At 44.1% G+C, this 14,479-nt stretch overlaps 6 protein-coding genes across 6 annotated transcripts; 4 read left to right on the top strand and 2 right to left on the bottom strand.

The window, feature by feature from the left end:
• Positions 1–575: 575 nt before the first annotated feature.
• On the bottom strand, positions 576–978 carry LOC145518503 (histone H2B type 1-C/E/F/G/I). Its single transcript, XM_081523159.1, has one exon. It carries the CDS (start codon positions 976–978, stop codon positions 598–600), a length of 381 nt encoding a protein of 126 aa, XP_081379285.1. The 3' UTR covers positions 576–597.
• A 76-nt stretch (positions 979–1,054) lies between these two features.
• On the top strand, positions 1,055–1,888 carry LOC145518493 (histone H2A type 1). Its single transcript, XM_081523148.1, has one exon. The coding sequence runs from the start codon at positions 1,286–1,288 to the stop codon at positions 1,676–1,678; it is 393 nt and encodes a 130-aa protein (XP_081379274.1). The 5' UTR covers positions 1,055–1,285; the 3' UTR covers positions 1,679–1,888.
• Positions 1,889–4,271: 2,383 nt separating this feature from the next.
• Positions 4,272–4,682, top strand: H3C10 (H3 clustered histone 10). Its single transcript, XM_081523147.1, has one exon. It carries the CDS (start codon positions 4,272–4,274, stop codon positions 4,680–4,682), a length of 411 nt encoding a protein of 136 aa, XP_081379273.1.
• Positions 4,683–6,221: 1,539 nt separating this feature from the next.
• Positions 6,222–7,169, bottom strand: LOC145518498 (histone H2A type 1-H). Its single transcript, XM_081523154.1, has one exon. The coding sequence runs from the start codon at positions 7,167–7,169 to the stop codon at positions 6,783–6,785; it is 387 nt and encodes a 128-aa protein (XP_081379280.1). The 3' UTR covers positions 6,222–6,782.
• A 307-nt stretch (positions 7,170–7,476) lies between these two features.
• LOC145518501 (histone H2B type 1-C/E/F/G/I) lies at positions 7,477–7,955 on the top strand. The gene has a single exon (XM_081523157.1). It carries the CDS (start codon positions 7,477–7,479, stop codon positions 7,855–7,857), a length of 381 nt encoding a protein of 126 aa, XP_081379283.1. The 3' UTR covers positions 7,858–7,955.
• On the top strand, positions 7,869–13,210 carry H4C11 (H4 clustered histone 11). Its single transcript, XM_081523163.1, has 2 exons — positions 7,869–8,542; positions 11,757–13,210. Exon 2 carries the CDS (start codon positions 11,843–11,845, stop codon positions 12,152–12,154), a length of 312 nt encoding a protein of 103 aa, XP_081379289.1. The 5' UTR covers positions 7,869–8,542; positions 11,757–11,842; the 3' UTR covers positions 12,155–13,210.
• Positions 13,211–14,479: the final 1,269 nt, after the last annotated feature.

Here is a 14,479-nt window from a genome sequence, read left to right as displayed (position 1 = left end):
AAGCAATTCAGATCACGTTGTGTAGCTGGAAGACTTGTTCCTTAGATCCTGCATTCTGATCTGCAGTATGATACAAAGAGAAGGCATATACAACGAATAGATTTGGAGTTCCCGTGTATGCAAAAATGGCCTCCGTTCAGTGCTTGCAGGCTCCCAGACACATTAATAGAACATACGAAAACTGCAAGTATTTGAATCTGGGGCTTCCTGAGAAGCTATTACTGGGGGAAAAAAATGTTAGGAAATAAGTTTCGTGATTTCCTGGAGTTCTCCAGCGTTCTAACTGCTGCCCTCGAGGTTTTTAGGTATTGTGGCTATCCAGTATAAACATAATGGGAGAGATAAGATGCACCTGGCTTCCATAACAGAAATCCTCGCAAAACTGCAGCTTTCTAGTCTTAACACCCAGGCATTTTAAAATTTCGTTAAACTACGTTTTTAAAAATAGCACTCAAGGGGTAGCATCCCCCCCTCCCACTGAACTGAACTGAACTGAACTGAACTGAACTGAACTGATAAGGCGCACCGGCTCTTTTCCAGAAAATGTTAAGTGGCTCTGAAAAGAGCCTTTGGACTTGACACGGCCTATAAAAACGTTTACTTGGAGCTGGTGTACTTGGTGACAGCCTTGGTGCCCTCAGACACGGCGTGCTTAGCCAGCTCCCCGGGCAACAGAAGGCGCACAGCCGTCTGGATCTCCCTGGATGTGATGGTCGAGCGCTTGTTGTAATGCGCCAAGCGCGACGCCTCGCCCGCGATACGCTCGAAGATGTCGTTGACGAAGGAGTTCATGATGCCCATGGCCTTCGACGAGATGCCGGTGTCCGGGTGGACCTGCTTCAGCACCTTGTACACGTACACGGAGTAGCTCTCCTTGCGGCTGCGCTTGCGCTTCTTGCCGTCCTTCTTTTGCGCCTTGGTCACCGCCTTCTTGGAGCCCTTCTTCGGGGCCGGAGCGGACTTGGCTGGCTCAGGCATGGTGAAGTACTGCAGTCACAGATACCACTAAACCAGGGAAAGCCGAAAGGCACCTTTTTAAGGACAAGGCTTTATGCAAATGAAGCGCAGTAGAGGTTTCTGGTGATTGGTGTGTCTTCTGTGTGACATCACAGCTCAGCTTCGCCCAATCAAGGTAGGCATCCTGCATAGTCGCATTTCCATTGGTCTAAACAAAAGTAAAACGGTAGCCAATCGTACAGCTTTCTTTTCGCGCCCAGCGAGGGTTATAAACTTTCCGTTTCTGTATCCGCCTGTCACTCTCGACGGTGACCGGTGATCCTGAGTCATGTCTGGACGCGGCAAACAAGGCGGCAAAGCTCGCGCCAAGGCCAAGACCCGCTCCTCGCGGGCCGGGCTCCAGTTCCCCGTGGGCCGAGTGCACCGGCTGCTCCGCAAAGGCAACTACGCGGAGCGGGTCGGTGCCGGGGCCCCGGTGTACCTGGCAGCGGTGCTGGAGTACCTGACGGCCGAGATCCTGGAGCTGGCGGGCAACGCGGCCCGGGACAACAAGAAGACGCGCATCATCCCGCGTCACCTGCAGCTGGCCATCCGCAACGACGAGGAGCTGAACAAGCTGCTGGGCAAAGTCACCATCGCTCAGGGTGGTGTCCTGCCCAACATCCAGGCGGTGCTGCTGCCAAAGAAGACTGAGAGCCACCACAAAGCCAAGGGCAAATAGAAGTCTGGATTACCTCACAGCCGTTCAAAGGTCTCAAGCAAACCAAAGGCTCTTTTCAGAGCCACTTAAAGTTTTCTGGGAAGAACTTAGCACTAAGTTTTAAAGCTTACATCTTTGATGTTTTAACATAAACACGCATTATGCCAACCTTGAATGTCTAAACTTATTTGGGTTTTAGTAATTAAAGATTCCGTGTGTCCAGGGATCAAATCAAACCTGTATCTTAGGCCAAAAGCTATTAGAGGTGTTGCTGCTACTACTAAGTCGCTTCAGTCGTGTCCCACTCTGCGACCCCATGGACTGCAGCCTACCAGGCCCTTCTGTCCATGGGATTTTCCAGGCAAGAGTACTGGAGTGAGGTGCCATTGCCTTCTCCGATTGGAGGTGTTCGTTTTCTGAAAAAGACCTACTGAAACAGTGGGGCCTTGTGGGATTCTCAAACATTGGGGCCCTTTCTCCCGTGTCTTATAGGCAAGACTCCATCCTTGACCTTCCCTGAGTCCCAAATTAGCAGATTTGAACAGTTGCTAGTCTAGGGAGGAGCAGACTAGAAACCACCTGAGGCAAGATTGAAGGGATCAGAGAAGTTCATCAAGATTGGGAGACCCGACCACCTGATATCCTGCGTACACCCTAACCTTGTCAGCAACCACACCCTTGAGAAGTATTATAAAACTCCTTATCAAATCTTCCCAGGTTGGGACGGTTTTTTTGAGACAAGTTTACTTAGTGGCTCAGACGGTAAAGTATCTGCCTACAATGAGGGAGACCCAGATTCAATCCCTGGATCAGGAAGATCTCCTGGAGAAGGAAATGGCAACCCACTTCAGTTTTCTTCCCTGGAAAATCCCATGGACGGAGGAGCCTGGTAGGCTGCAGTCTATGGGGTCGCAAAGAGTCGGACACGACTGAGCAACTTCACTTCACTTCACTTTGAGACAAGAGCCCGCTGTGTCTCCTTTTGCCTGGCAAAGGAATAAAGCTTTTCTACTTCACCCAAAACTGTCTCCGAGATTCAGTTCTGTAGTGATGTACAGAGGAGATGAGTTTTGGCATCGCTAATTTCACGTCAGTGTATATTATGTTTTACATCGTTGAATAAGGAAATTTTAAATCTTAAGGTCTTTTATTGGAAAAGTTAGCTGAGGTACCTGGTAATTATACCCATTGGTTTATTATTGTGTTCTCAAGTATTTTCCTAGCTCCCTTGGACCCATCCAGACAAACTGAGGTGTAAATATGAGGTAATGGTCATAGGTTTCAGGTTAAAAATGCTAAATTCTACTGTTAAAATGCCATCTTCTTGGTCTATTTATTGTGTTAAAGACCTTGATGTACTGATGGATTTAGATCATTTTCCACTTACTTTCAAGAAGGAAGAAAAACTTGCCAGGTTACTTCTAGGCTCTAAGGGGAGGGAGATGATCAGAAAAATCAGATGTCAGGCAAGGAACTTAAGTTTCTGCCAGTGGCTTTCCAGGTGGCTCAGTGGGAAAGAATCCGCCTGCTAATGCAGGAGACAGCGGTTTCGATCCCTGGCTGGGGAAGATCCCCTGGAGAAGGGAATGGCAATCTGCTCCAGTATGCCTGGAGAATTCCATGGACAGAGGTGCCTGGCAGACTACAGTGCATGGGGTCACAGAGTTAGACACAACTTAGTGACTGAGCATCACACATGCATACAAGGAAATATTATAGATGCAAACTCATGGGATGGGTGGTAAATATACATTATTGGTGGGGATTTAGATTCTTTAAAAACAAGGGAATTACATTCCTAAAATAGAAAAATCAATTATGTTGCAAAGGAATTGTTTGAAAAGAAGTTCATGCAAGGATGTGTTTCTTTATGAAGTAATAACATGAACTCCTCACATACAAATCAAATTGTTTTTACTGAAAAAAATTTAAAAGTTCTTAAAATTTGTGTTTAGAGGAAAGTTGAGGGGTGATGGTATAGAGCTGCATTCATTGTCTTAATATGGTAAAAACCAGTGGCCCTGGGCAATGGACATGTGGCTAGCCTGAAAAAGGAAGTGGTGGACATGTGTTGTATGTGTACACTGTATTTTGAACTGTTAGTGCAAAATTTAAAAAGAATGTGAAGTATCTAACAATTATATTGATTATATGCTGAAAATTTTAGATATACTGGGTTGAAGTACTATCTAAAAGAATTTCTCCTGCTTTTTAATTTTATTCTAATATAGTTGCTAGCAAGTCTATATTTCTCATATAGTGTGTATTTATTTCTTCTAGAAAGTGCTATTATAGAGCAAACAATTTTACAGGAAAATTTGAAAAAAAAATTGAGGTCAGGGGCTTTGGGCAACAATTGAAAAGTTCGAGTCGGCATCACCGACTCGATGGACACGGGTCTGAGCAAGTTCCGGGAGCTGGTGATGGATAGGGAAGCCTGGCATGCTGCAGTCCATGGGATCGCAAAGAGTCGGACACGACTGAGTGAAGGAGCTGAACTGACTGAGTCAATCCGATTACCGATTGGACAGTCCTGGTCGCCTATTGTCCAATCAGCTTCTGACTCGCTCTATAAATATGTGGCTATGTTGCGTTGCTTAAACTTGCTGATACTATGGCTCGTACTAAGCAGACGGCTCGGAAGTCTACTGGCGGCAAGGCGCCACGCAAGCAGCTCGCTACCAAGGCGGCTCGCAAGAGTGCGCCGGCCACCGGTGGCGTGAAGAAGCCGCACCGCTACCGGCCCGGCACGGTGGCTCTGCGCGAGATCCGCCGCTATCAGAAGTCTACGGAGCTGCTGATCCGCAAGCTGCCGTTCCAGCGGCTGGTGCGCGAAATCGCGCAGGACTTCAAGACCGACCTGCGCTTCCAGAGCTCGGCGGTGATGGCGCTGCAGGAGGCGTGCGAGGCCTACCTGGTGGGGCTCTTCGAGGACACCAACCTGTGTGCCATTCACGCCAAGCGCGTCACCATCATGCCCAAGGACATCCAGCTTGCTCGCCGCATCCGCGGGGAGAGGGCATGAGCCCGGATCTTTCTCCTCAACCCCAAAGGCTCTTTTCAGAGCCGCCCACGTACACAATGAAAAAGGGCTGTTACCTTGCTATTTACTCCTGGGTTTTCAGGTAGCAGGAAGTGTTTTTAGACTTTTCTTGCATTCTGATCTTGTTCACCGATGTTAGGCTAGTCGTGTTTCTGTGAGTGGCGTTGTGAAACGTAGGACCTGTGATAACCACGTGGAATTGGGGTGATGCCAACATTCTGCATTTTAAGTACTGAGAGTCTCCCGGCGATCAGCCTTTCTGGAAAGGAGACGTATGGCTCGAAGTACTCCCGCCCCTTCCTTCCCCCAGCCCCAGCCCCAGCCCCGTATAAGGCCAACTTTCATCAGTAATTTTTAGTTGAGTGTATAAAGCCAGGCCTTCTGGTTTGGGAACCAGATACCAAGTCAAGAGGGGCTCAGGACAGATGCTCTTGTCTGCTGGCTGGGTAGGGCACCCTCACTTGAGTGTATGCAGTTATTATACTTAGGTAATTTTTCAGTCCTCATTATTTGAAGATTCTTTTCAGGGAAGTTAGTAGCCCTAGTTATGTAGGTATTTCTAGTTACGTGGACACAAATATTCCAGGTCTCGAAACCATTTCCTTCCACCTAAGCTTTTCCGGAATTTCAAGTTTCATCATCCCATAGTGTGTGCGTGCGTGCGTACTCAGTCGTTGCCGACTCTGCGACCCCATGGACTGTAGCCCGTAATGGCTGACAAAAACGAATCCTCAGACACCAGACCATTTTCGCTCATGCTAATGGGTAGATGGTGATGCTTGTAAGAATCAATGGGGGAGTAAGGATGATGATGATAAGTCTGAGATACACATATTTCCCAGAGATCTTTAAGAGTATAAGAAAGTAAAGAATATCAGAAAGTAGATGAATATGCATATCTGAACTTGAATTAAGTCTGGGGTGGACATAAAGATTTGGAAGTCGGCCTACAGTTCATGGAGTGGCAGAGTCGGACACGACTGAGTGACTAATATACAGGATATATAGAGGATTTAGAACCAAAGGAACGACCTAGAGATACATCCCTCTGGCTCTTCTCTCTTGTGACCTCTCTGCTTTATTTTCCAATAGCAAACTTTTTGTCATTTGCCTGCACATACAAGCCACGAGTCTGGTGACACTAGTTTTCTGCTGAAATCCCTATGCTTTCCGCTATTTATCAATTTCCTTTAATCCTCAGACCAAGTGTTATTTCTCAGTCTTCTCTATGCTCCTTTTGTATTCTGCGCTTACTCCTCTTGCTACATTGTACTTTATTTCCTTTTTGTTTCTCTAAATTAGAGTTTCTTTAGAAAGGCAGTGTCTCATTAATGTTGTATCAACTTATGGTACCTAAGTGTGTGGTATTTGTTTAAAACAAAAAAGTCTTTGTGTCTGAAATCCTTGAAAAGGCCAAAATGCTAAATGGCATAAATGTTCCAAACATGTCTTATATTCTAGAATTAGAAGACCTTGCCAGGCCTGACTACCAGAATCTTGTACTTCATTATTCTGGAGACGAACTTTGGCTTTTTCAGAAGTTCATTTTCTTGAATTAAGTTTTCATCATTAGTGTTCTTGGAACCAATAGAATGCATCACCATCGTTGTTACAACCCAGCTTATTTCCGGTGTGTAAATTTCTCCAGTCCTGGTAACGATATGAATACTTTTGCAAGGTTTTCTTCCTACTGACACCTCAATGGTTCCTGTGTATGTTTCACTGAAAGCCACTTAAAGGCCCTTTCCAACATGCGACTTAAGGAATGAAAATTCACACCATACTTAATTTCCTGACAGGGACTCTGGTTATAGGTATCCAAAATTTTAACATTTAAGTCTCAAAAAGTTTGAAACTTGGCCTAATACAAAAATGTCCTCTTGTTCACAACTGCCCCTAAATACCAGCTCTGAAACATAGACCAGAACATACCCTACACGACCGCAGCACTAAGCTGCAAGTCTCAATACTGTAATGAACAGTACTTATTTTCAGGTGCAGTCAATTGTGTTACTCTTTTTTATGATGATGGAAGTGGCTCTGAAAAGAGCCTTTTATTTGGTTGTTTCCAATCTTGCTTCTTTACTTGGCCTTGTGGTGGCTCTCAGTCTTCTTCGGCAGCAGCACCGCCTGGATGTTGGGCAGGACACCACCCTGAGCGATGGTGACTTTGCCCAGCAGCTTGTTCAGCTCCTCGTCGTTGCGGATGGCCAGCTGCAGGTGACGCGGGATGATGCGCGTCTTCTTGTTGTCCCGGGCCGCGTTGCCCGCCAGCTCCAGGATCTCGGCCGTCAGGTACTCCAGCACCGCCGCCAGGTACACCGGGGCCCCGGCACCGACCCGCTCCGCGTAGTTGCCTTTGCGGAGCAGCCGGTGCACTCGGCCCACGGGGAACTGGAGCCCGGCCCGCGAGGAGCGGGTCTTGGCCTTGGCGCGAGCTTTGCCGCCTTGTTTGCCGCGTCCAGACATGACTCAGGATCACCGGTCACCGTCGAGAGTGACAGGCGGATACAGAAACGGAAAGTTTATAACCCTCGCTGGGCGCGAAAAGAAAGCTGTACGATTGGCTACCGTTTTACTTTTGTTTAGACCAATGGAAATGCGACTATGCAGGATGCCTACCTTGATTGGGCGAAGCTGAGCTGTGATGTCACACAGAAGACACACCAATCACCAGAAACCTCTACTGCGCTTCATTTGCATAAAGCCTTGTCCTTAAAAAGGTGCCTTTCGGCTTTCCCTGGTTTAGTGGTATCTGTGACTGCAGTACTTCACCATGCCTGAGCCAGCCAAGTCCGCTCCGGCCCCGAAGAAGGGCTCCAAGAAGGCGGTGACCAAGGCGCAGAAGAAGGACGGCAAGAAGCGCAAGCGCAGCCGCAAGGAGAGCTACTCCGTGTACGTGTACAAGGTGCTGAAGCAGGTCCACCCGGACACCGGCATCTCGTCGAAGGCCATGGGCATCATGAACTCCTTCGTCAACGACATCTTCGAGCGTATCGCGGGCGAGGCGTCGCGCTTGGCGCATTACAACAAGCGCTCGACCATCACATCCAGGGAGATCCAGACGGCTGTGCGCCTTCTGTTGCCCGGGGAGCTGGCTAAGCACGCCGTGTCTGAGGGCACCAAGGCTGTCACCAAGTACACCAGCTCCAAGTGAGGAACTGGCTGCAGAGTAATTGGATTTCTTAACACCTAAAGGCTCTTTTCAGAGCCACCTACGTTTTCAATAAAAGGGCCTGTCCACTGGTAACTGTTTTTGAAGTGTAAGTGTGGTTTCAGATAAGCTTCTTGAGTTTTTTTTGTTTTTACAATAGTTTCTTAATGAAAGGCATAAGTTTCACGTGCTCGAATTGTTTGCAAAAGTGTTTGAAGATAACTAGTTGCAGTGGAAGTAGCCAGGGCATTGTGCCGGAGTCCTGCTCCAGCTGGTCCAGATTCCCTCAGGATGGACGGCGTTGGCAATAAGAATGAGAAGACACAGCGAGTCTCGGTGTTTCCAAGTGTCTTCTGACTTGATTGCTTTCAAGACAGCTTTTATATTTTTAGTAGCACATAGAAACATGTAAAGTGTAGAGTCATGGCAAACCAGACCAATGGGTCAGCAGTTTTTGACCCTTATCGGAACCAGGACACTGTGTTCTTAGTTACAAAAGGTTTAAAGTTATTTACATCATCTGGCCTGAAGGCCTGCTAACATCCAATGACTCCTTTATTGATAAAGAGTTGATCAGCCAGAGTACTTTTGTGTCAGGCACAGAAAGTACCAGAGTTACATTTTTTTAGAAAATACAGGCACAGCAGGTTATGACAAAGAAAGAATTCATAAACTCAAGAGTTTCAAGGTAAAACCCACTTTCTGTACTCTTATGTCTTGAGCCTAACAGAGAAAAATGTGATCCCATAAAGTCATGGCACAGCAAGCTGAAACAATGTAGCGCCAAGGTCAGTGCTTAGCAAAATCACCAGCTGAATTAACAATCGTCTTATTATATGTATTAAAGCTAAACTTCTATTTATATAAATCTCTAACTATTATGTTATCATTGTATAGGCTAAATACGTTAAGAGCAAAAACATAGTAAATATAGATTAAGTAACAGCTTCATAAAGCAATATCTCATATTTCCTAATAAGCCTTTCTTTCCTATAAAGGGCTCTGTGCCCATCGGGGCTTTTTGTGTGGAAGCTCTCAATGCTGCTTTGTTGTTAAGGAGCAGCCATGCAGATTAGCTCCAAAGGCACAGGTACATTTATTAAGCAAACCAATATGCTAGCAAGAGGAATTTAGATTAGCATACTCTATATCCTAGATAATTTTATTAGGGTTCTATCGTTCAGGGGCCTTGTTGATTGAGGTTTCAGAATGATCTATTTTAGAAGAGAATCAGGAAAAGCCTTTTGCCTAAGTCACAGAAAATAAGAAGAGGTTTATTATAGCAAACAACAGAAAGACAGATATCATCTTTAAGGTGAGCGCTGAGGCAGCCTTCCAAAAATCCCTGAGGCCTGAGAAGCTCTGCTCAATCAGTCCTTTTCTTCATGACTCTGTCATGGGTGGGATCTCGTGGGCTGGCTCCCGGTAGCATTGCAATCATTTCTGGGTTTTTCTGTGATCGTACAGTTAAGGTCTTCCAGTTAGGCTGTCTGGTGTCTGTCTTGTTCACTGCCGACTCCACCAACTCGCTGCTCCCTGCACTCTAGGCCATTGAACCTCAGAAACAAAATGTTTAGGCAAGGTATACTACACATAAAGCCGCCAAACCGAGATGATGGCAGACTAACGCCTTAACCATCTTGTCGGGATCTGGATGTCAAGTTCTTTAGAACCAACGGTCAAAAAGCAGAGGAGGGAGAGGCAATAAGGTAAAAAGGGCCATCTCCGGGAATGGCCAGCATCAGGGAAGGCATGTATTAATACCTTATTTCTTGTAGCCATTCACAGGTGGGCGGTTTAGATTTTCTGTGACCTGAACAAAAGCAATTTAACAGGCCAAGGGCCAGGGTCCTCTGAGGCAGCTCATTATATATGATTATAATAACAAAGAGAAGCAAGTCAAAGAGACAGTTCTAACATAGAACTGGTTTTTTGCAGCATAACCCATAAACTACACAGAGGGTAACAGGAAGGCTATGGGTCCCCAAGCAGAGGAAATAGACTCCAAGTGGCAGATTTTTCTTTTTCCCACCTCTATACAAAATTAAAAGCTTTCTTACAAATTTTGTGTTCTCATGATGACACCTGGTTCTGCCTGAACCTGAACTTAAACTTTTCTCAAACCTTGAGCTAACCAATGCGTTTTTCTTACGGAAATCTTTTTCTTAAGACTCAAACCTTGAACAGATAATGGCCCAACCAACCATTGTTTTCTTACTCAAGGAAATTTTCTCTTAAGCTATGGTAATGAAACTATGTATTTGCTTGGAAAGCTGCTTTTCTTTAAATTTCATGTCAATTGTTTTATGGTGGCGGATGACTCACTTTATGCCCGTGCTATCTCAAAATGCCTGTTGTGGGAGAGGGGCCTGATGCAACTCTCAGTTTTGAGGTGATTCTTTAACAGATATATAACTGCTTGCTAAAAGCTAGCAAGGGGGTCACTCTTTATGTCCCTTTCTAATGGCCCCTTCTGATGTCAGAAGCTTCCTTTATCCCTGTATACGTAATAAAATTTTATTACACATAAGCTTCAAGTGATCAAGCCTCATCTCTGACCCCTGATCGAAATCCTCTTCTCCGGAGGTCATGAATCCCGGTGTAGCTCAGGGCTCTCCTGGTTGCAACTTTTCACTACTTAGATACTTCCTGCGTTTGAAATTGAAGAGGCGGATCTGGTAGTTTTAGATATTTGATGACAAGGAGGCCAACTTCACCACCAGCGTGTCTGAGTGCTTGCTCTCCAAGCTGCAACTGGCCCAGAACCTCATGCATTATTAAAATCTCAACCTTTATAGTTGGGATGTACAGTAATTTTAAGATAGAGTACTAACAGGACTTGATGACTTGTCATGTAACAGCATAGTTTTTGACAGTTTTCTAGGTTCTCTTCTAGATCCCTCTCCTTCCAATTTACCCACCCTGCTCCACCTTCCATAAAAAACTGTAAAATGAGAAGCATTGTTAAAGGTAGTAGATGGATGAAGAGCAGTTTAAAAAATAATCCTGAGTCCTTTCTCTTGTGCCAATTTAAGAGTGAAGAATTGGAAAACTTTAAATCTCCTTCACCTCTTCAGTTCTCTTTGAAACAATGCACGTTCTCTATGTTGGCAGGAAAGCCTGGTGCCTCTGAAAAGCCCAAAGGCCTTTTCTTTTTTCTTGAAACAATTTGCAATGTTGAAAACATTCTAATGGAAACACACTAGGAAGGACAAATTTTCCCAGTATATTACAGAAATTACATTAAAGATGGTACTCTTACTGGGAAATAAATCTGTAAATCTTGCTGGGTGGACAGATGATCAAAGACAAAATATAATCTATCCCCAAATTAATTCTGAATAACAAATAGATTATTTGGAAACTGTAATACATAGAACAGAATTTTAGTAGTAGTTCTAAGTAGATGTTAAAAGTGGTATTTCAAGAGCAGCAAAAAATTATATTAAAAAATCTTGCTGATTAAGGAATTGGTAGAGAACTGTTTAAAACTGTGCTATGGAAAATTCATAAGCAATAATAAGCAGACATTAATAACTTGTTATTAAAAACTCAAGGGGAATTGATTTAAATATACCAGTATAAAGAGGTTTTAGAAGGCCATATACAGAATAACATACATTTTCTTGGAGTCGGCGCTTTTATCTGTTTACCAAAATACCAAATTAGCTACTAGCGGAGATCTATGTGGTGCGATAACAAGTTATTATTATTTATTACTTCCCCTTTTCTGTATTTTCCACATTTGTGTTTTCTTTCGCATTCAAAAGCAATTCTAAGTCTTAAAACAAGGTAACAAAAGAGTTACCAAGCAACAGAGAAGGCCTCTTTTTTTTTTTCCCTTTTGGTCCAATTCCCCTCCCCCTCTTAAGGCATGACTTCCCGCCTCCTCCTTTCTTCAGGTTCTCAGTTCGGTCCGCTAACAGACATATAAAGCTGCATCGCGCGTCGTGGAAGTTGGACTTTTTCGAGTCTACGGGCTTTTATCATGTCTGGTCGCGGCAAAGGCGGAAAGGGTCTGGGCAAGGGAGGCGCCAAGCGCCACCGCAAAGTCCTTCGGGATAACATCCAGGGCATCACTAAGCCCGCCATTCGGCGCCTGGCTCGTCGCGGTGGTGTGAAGCGCATCTCTGGGCTCATCTACGAGGAGACCCGCGGGGTGCTGAAGGTGTTCCTGGAGAACGTGATCCGGGACGCGGTCACCTACACCGAGCACGCCAAGCGCAAGACTGTCACTGCCATGGATGTGGTCTACGCGCTCAAGCGCCAGGGCCGCACCCTCTACGGCTTCGGCGGCTGACTGTTCATTTTGTTTCCACTCACCTAACAAAAGGCCCTTTTCAGGGCTTCCCAATTTGTCTTGTAAAGAGCTGTAATTCTAGTTTCATCAAGTGCCAGAGATACACTTAGTGCTTTGGTCTAAAAAGACTTTTTGTTTTTACTTAAGGGCGCGTGTTCGCCCAGTCCCACCCTTGAACAGCGCGTCCCGTGCCCCGTCAAGCTCTTAACATATTCATGCTAGGTTGGTTGGGGCCTAAAGTTGCATGACTAGCTAATAGACGTAGCCATCCATTAGCTAGTCAACGTAAAACTTTGTGATGCCAAGTAACTTTTTTTCTAAACAATAAAATTCTTGTAGTTAAGTCGTCCTATTAACGGTAGGTACTTTAAAAATTTCGACTAATAGGCGGTACACTGACAAGTAAAGTACAATCGAGTCTGGCACCGGCTCGGTAGTTGCAGCTTCAGTAGTTGCAGCGTCTTGGCTCAATAGTTGTGGCTCGCGGGGTCTAGAGCACAGGCTTGGTAGTTGTGGCACATGAGCTTGGTTGCCCCGTACCGTGGGGAATCTTTCAGGACCAGGGATCAAACCCATGCCTCCTGCATTGACAGGCGGGTTCTTAACCACTGGACTACAAGGGAAGTCTGAGAGAACACTTGAAATTAGTACACTCGTAATCAAGTGAGTTAAAAGTTAAAAAAAATTTTTTTTTTTAAATTAGGTGGTTTTTTTTAAGTTGAGGTTCATAATTGGTCCTCATTAGGTGTTAATTTATGTATTTGGTGAAATGAATACCACTGGTGGTAAGAATTGAGAAGGGACAGTTATAGTAATGGATTCAGATAAAGCAAAAGCACAAAATTTCTGGTGCACATATGCAGTGCAAATGTTTTATTTGGACATTTTTTTCTTAATTTTTTTTGTCACTAATGTAAACATGTTCATGAAAAATGTACTTATTTTCATCTTGTGAAAAGTCTGATTTGGCATCACTAATCAGATCCACATATATTTTGGACATAAAAAACTACTCAGGATGTAAAACATAAAAGTAAATATTTTCAGAGATGCAAATGTCTTCTTTTATGACTTTATTCTTTTTTATTAATTTGGTTTTAATTGGAAAATAATTGCTTTACAATATTGTGTTGGTTTCTGCCATACATCAACATGAATCAGCCGTAGGTATATATATGTTCCCCTCTCTCTTGAACTTCCCTCCCTACTCCAACCTTTCTAGGTTGTCACAGTTGAGCTCCCTGCATCATACAGCAAATCCCCACTGGTTTTCTATTTTATATATGGTAATGTATATGTTTCAACGCTAATCAATTCACCCCACCCTCTCCTTCCCTCACTGTGTCCACAAGTCTGTTCTCTAGGTCTGCGTCTCTATTGCTGTCCTACAAATAGGTCCATCAGTCCCATCTTTCTAGATTCCATATGTATGAGTTACTATTCAATATTTGTTTTTCTCTTTCTGACTTACTGTGATTTTACTATTGATACCAACTAAAGGGATGCAAGATGGTGAAAAGTTTAAGCATAATCATTAGGAGCAGATGACTTGGCATTAAACCTATACCACCATTCCCTTGTGATAATGAGCTAAGTTACATATTTTTCTGGGCCTTAGCTTCTCCATTTATACAATTGACGGATAAGCATCGCTTTGATTATTCCTACAATATCATCCTGTTCATTTGTATTCACAATCCGGGTCGTAAATAAAGGGGAGGAGGCGCCTTCCTTAGCTTTCTGAGGATGATCACAGCATAACTGATAGGTTTGCTGTAATTTTTGTCTTTCTCTTACTCCATGTTCTCCCTTTCTGTCAACCTCATCTCATTTTTTTGAATGGCATAGAATTTAACTGCCAAAAAGGAACCCAGGCATCATGTGGGCATGAGATCTCTCCCTCACATAAGAATTACTATGAGAAAGTTGCTTGTTTAAATATTAATAACTGATGTTTCCCTAGACCAGTTATCAGAATCTATGTGAGGATTCAAATAATAATTTGAATTAATATTGATTCAAATACAACTCATTAGCACCTCTCATTTCTCCTGGCTCCACAGGCCTTTTCAAATCTAAAGGCAAATTTTGGTTTTTAATATCCTTTTTCCATCAATTTCAAATTTAAGAGAATACAATCAAAGGCTGTGGAACTCTCAGCCCCAAGGTTCAGATCCAAATTAAGAGACAAGGCATCAGTCTTTCTTTGTTGCAATGAGAGGTCTTGTCCAGGAATTCAAGTTCTTACCTTTCTCCCAAGAGAGGATTGAGTTCAAATTCAAGAGTTTATTTTATTTGTGGTCAATGAATTAAAATTTGTTGTAT

Source organism: Giraffa tippelskirchi, chromosome 8 (assembly GCF_054371585.1).
Source record: "Giraffa tippelskirchi isolate mGirTip1 chromosome 8, T2T-mGirTip1v1.2.pri, whole genome shotgun sequence".
NCBI classification, from domain to species: Eukaryota; Metazoa; Chordata; class Mammalia; order Artiodactyla; family Giraffidae; genus Giraffa; species Giraffa tippelskirchi.
This window is presented reverse-complemented; position numbering and strand designations above follow the sequence as displayed.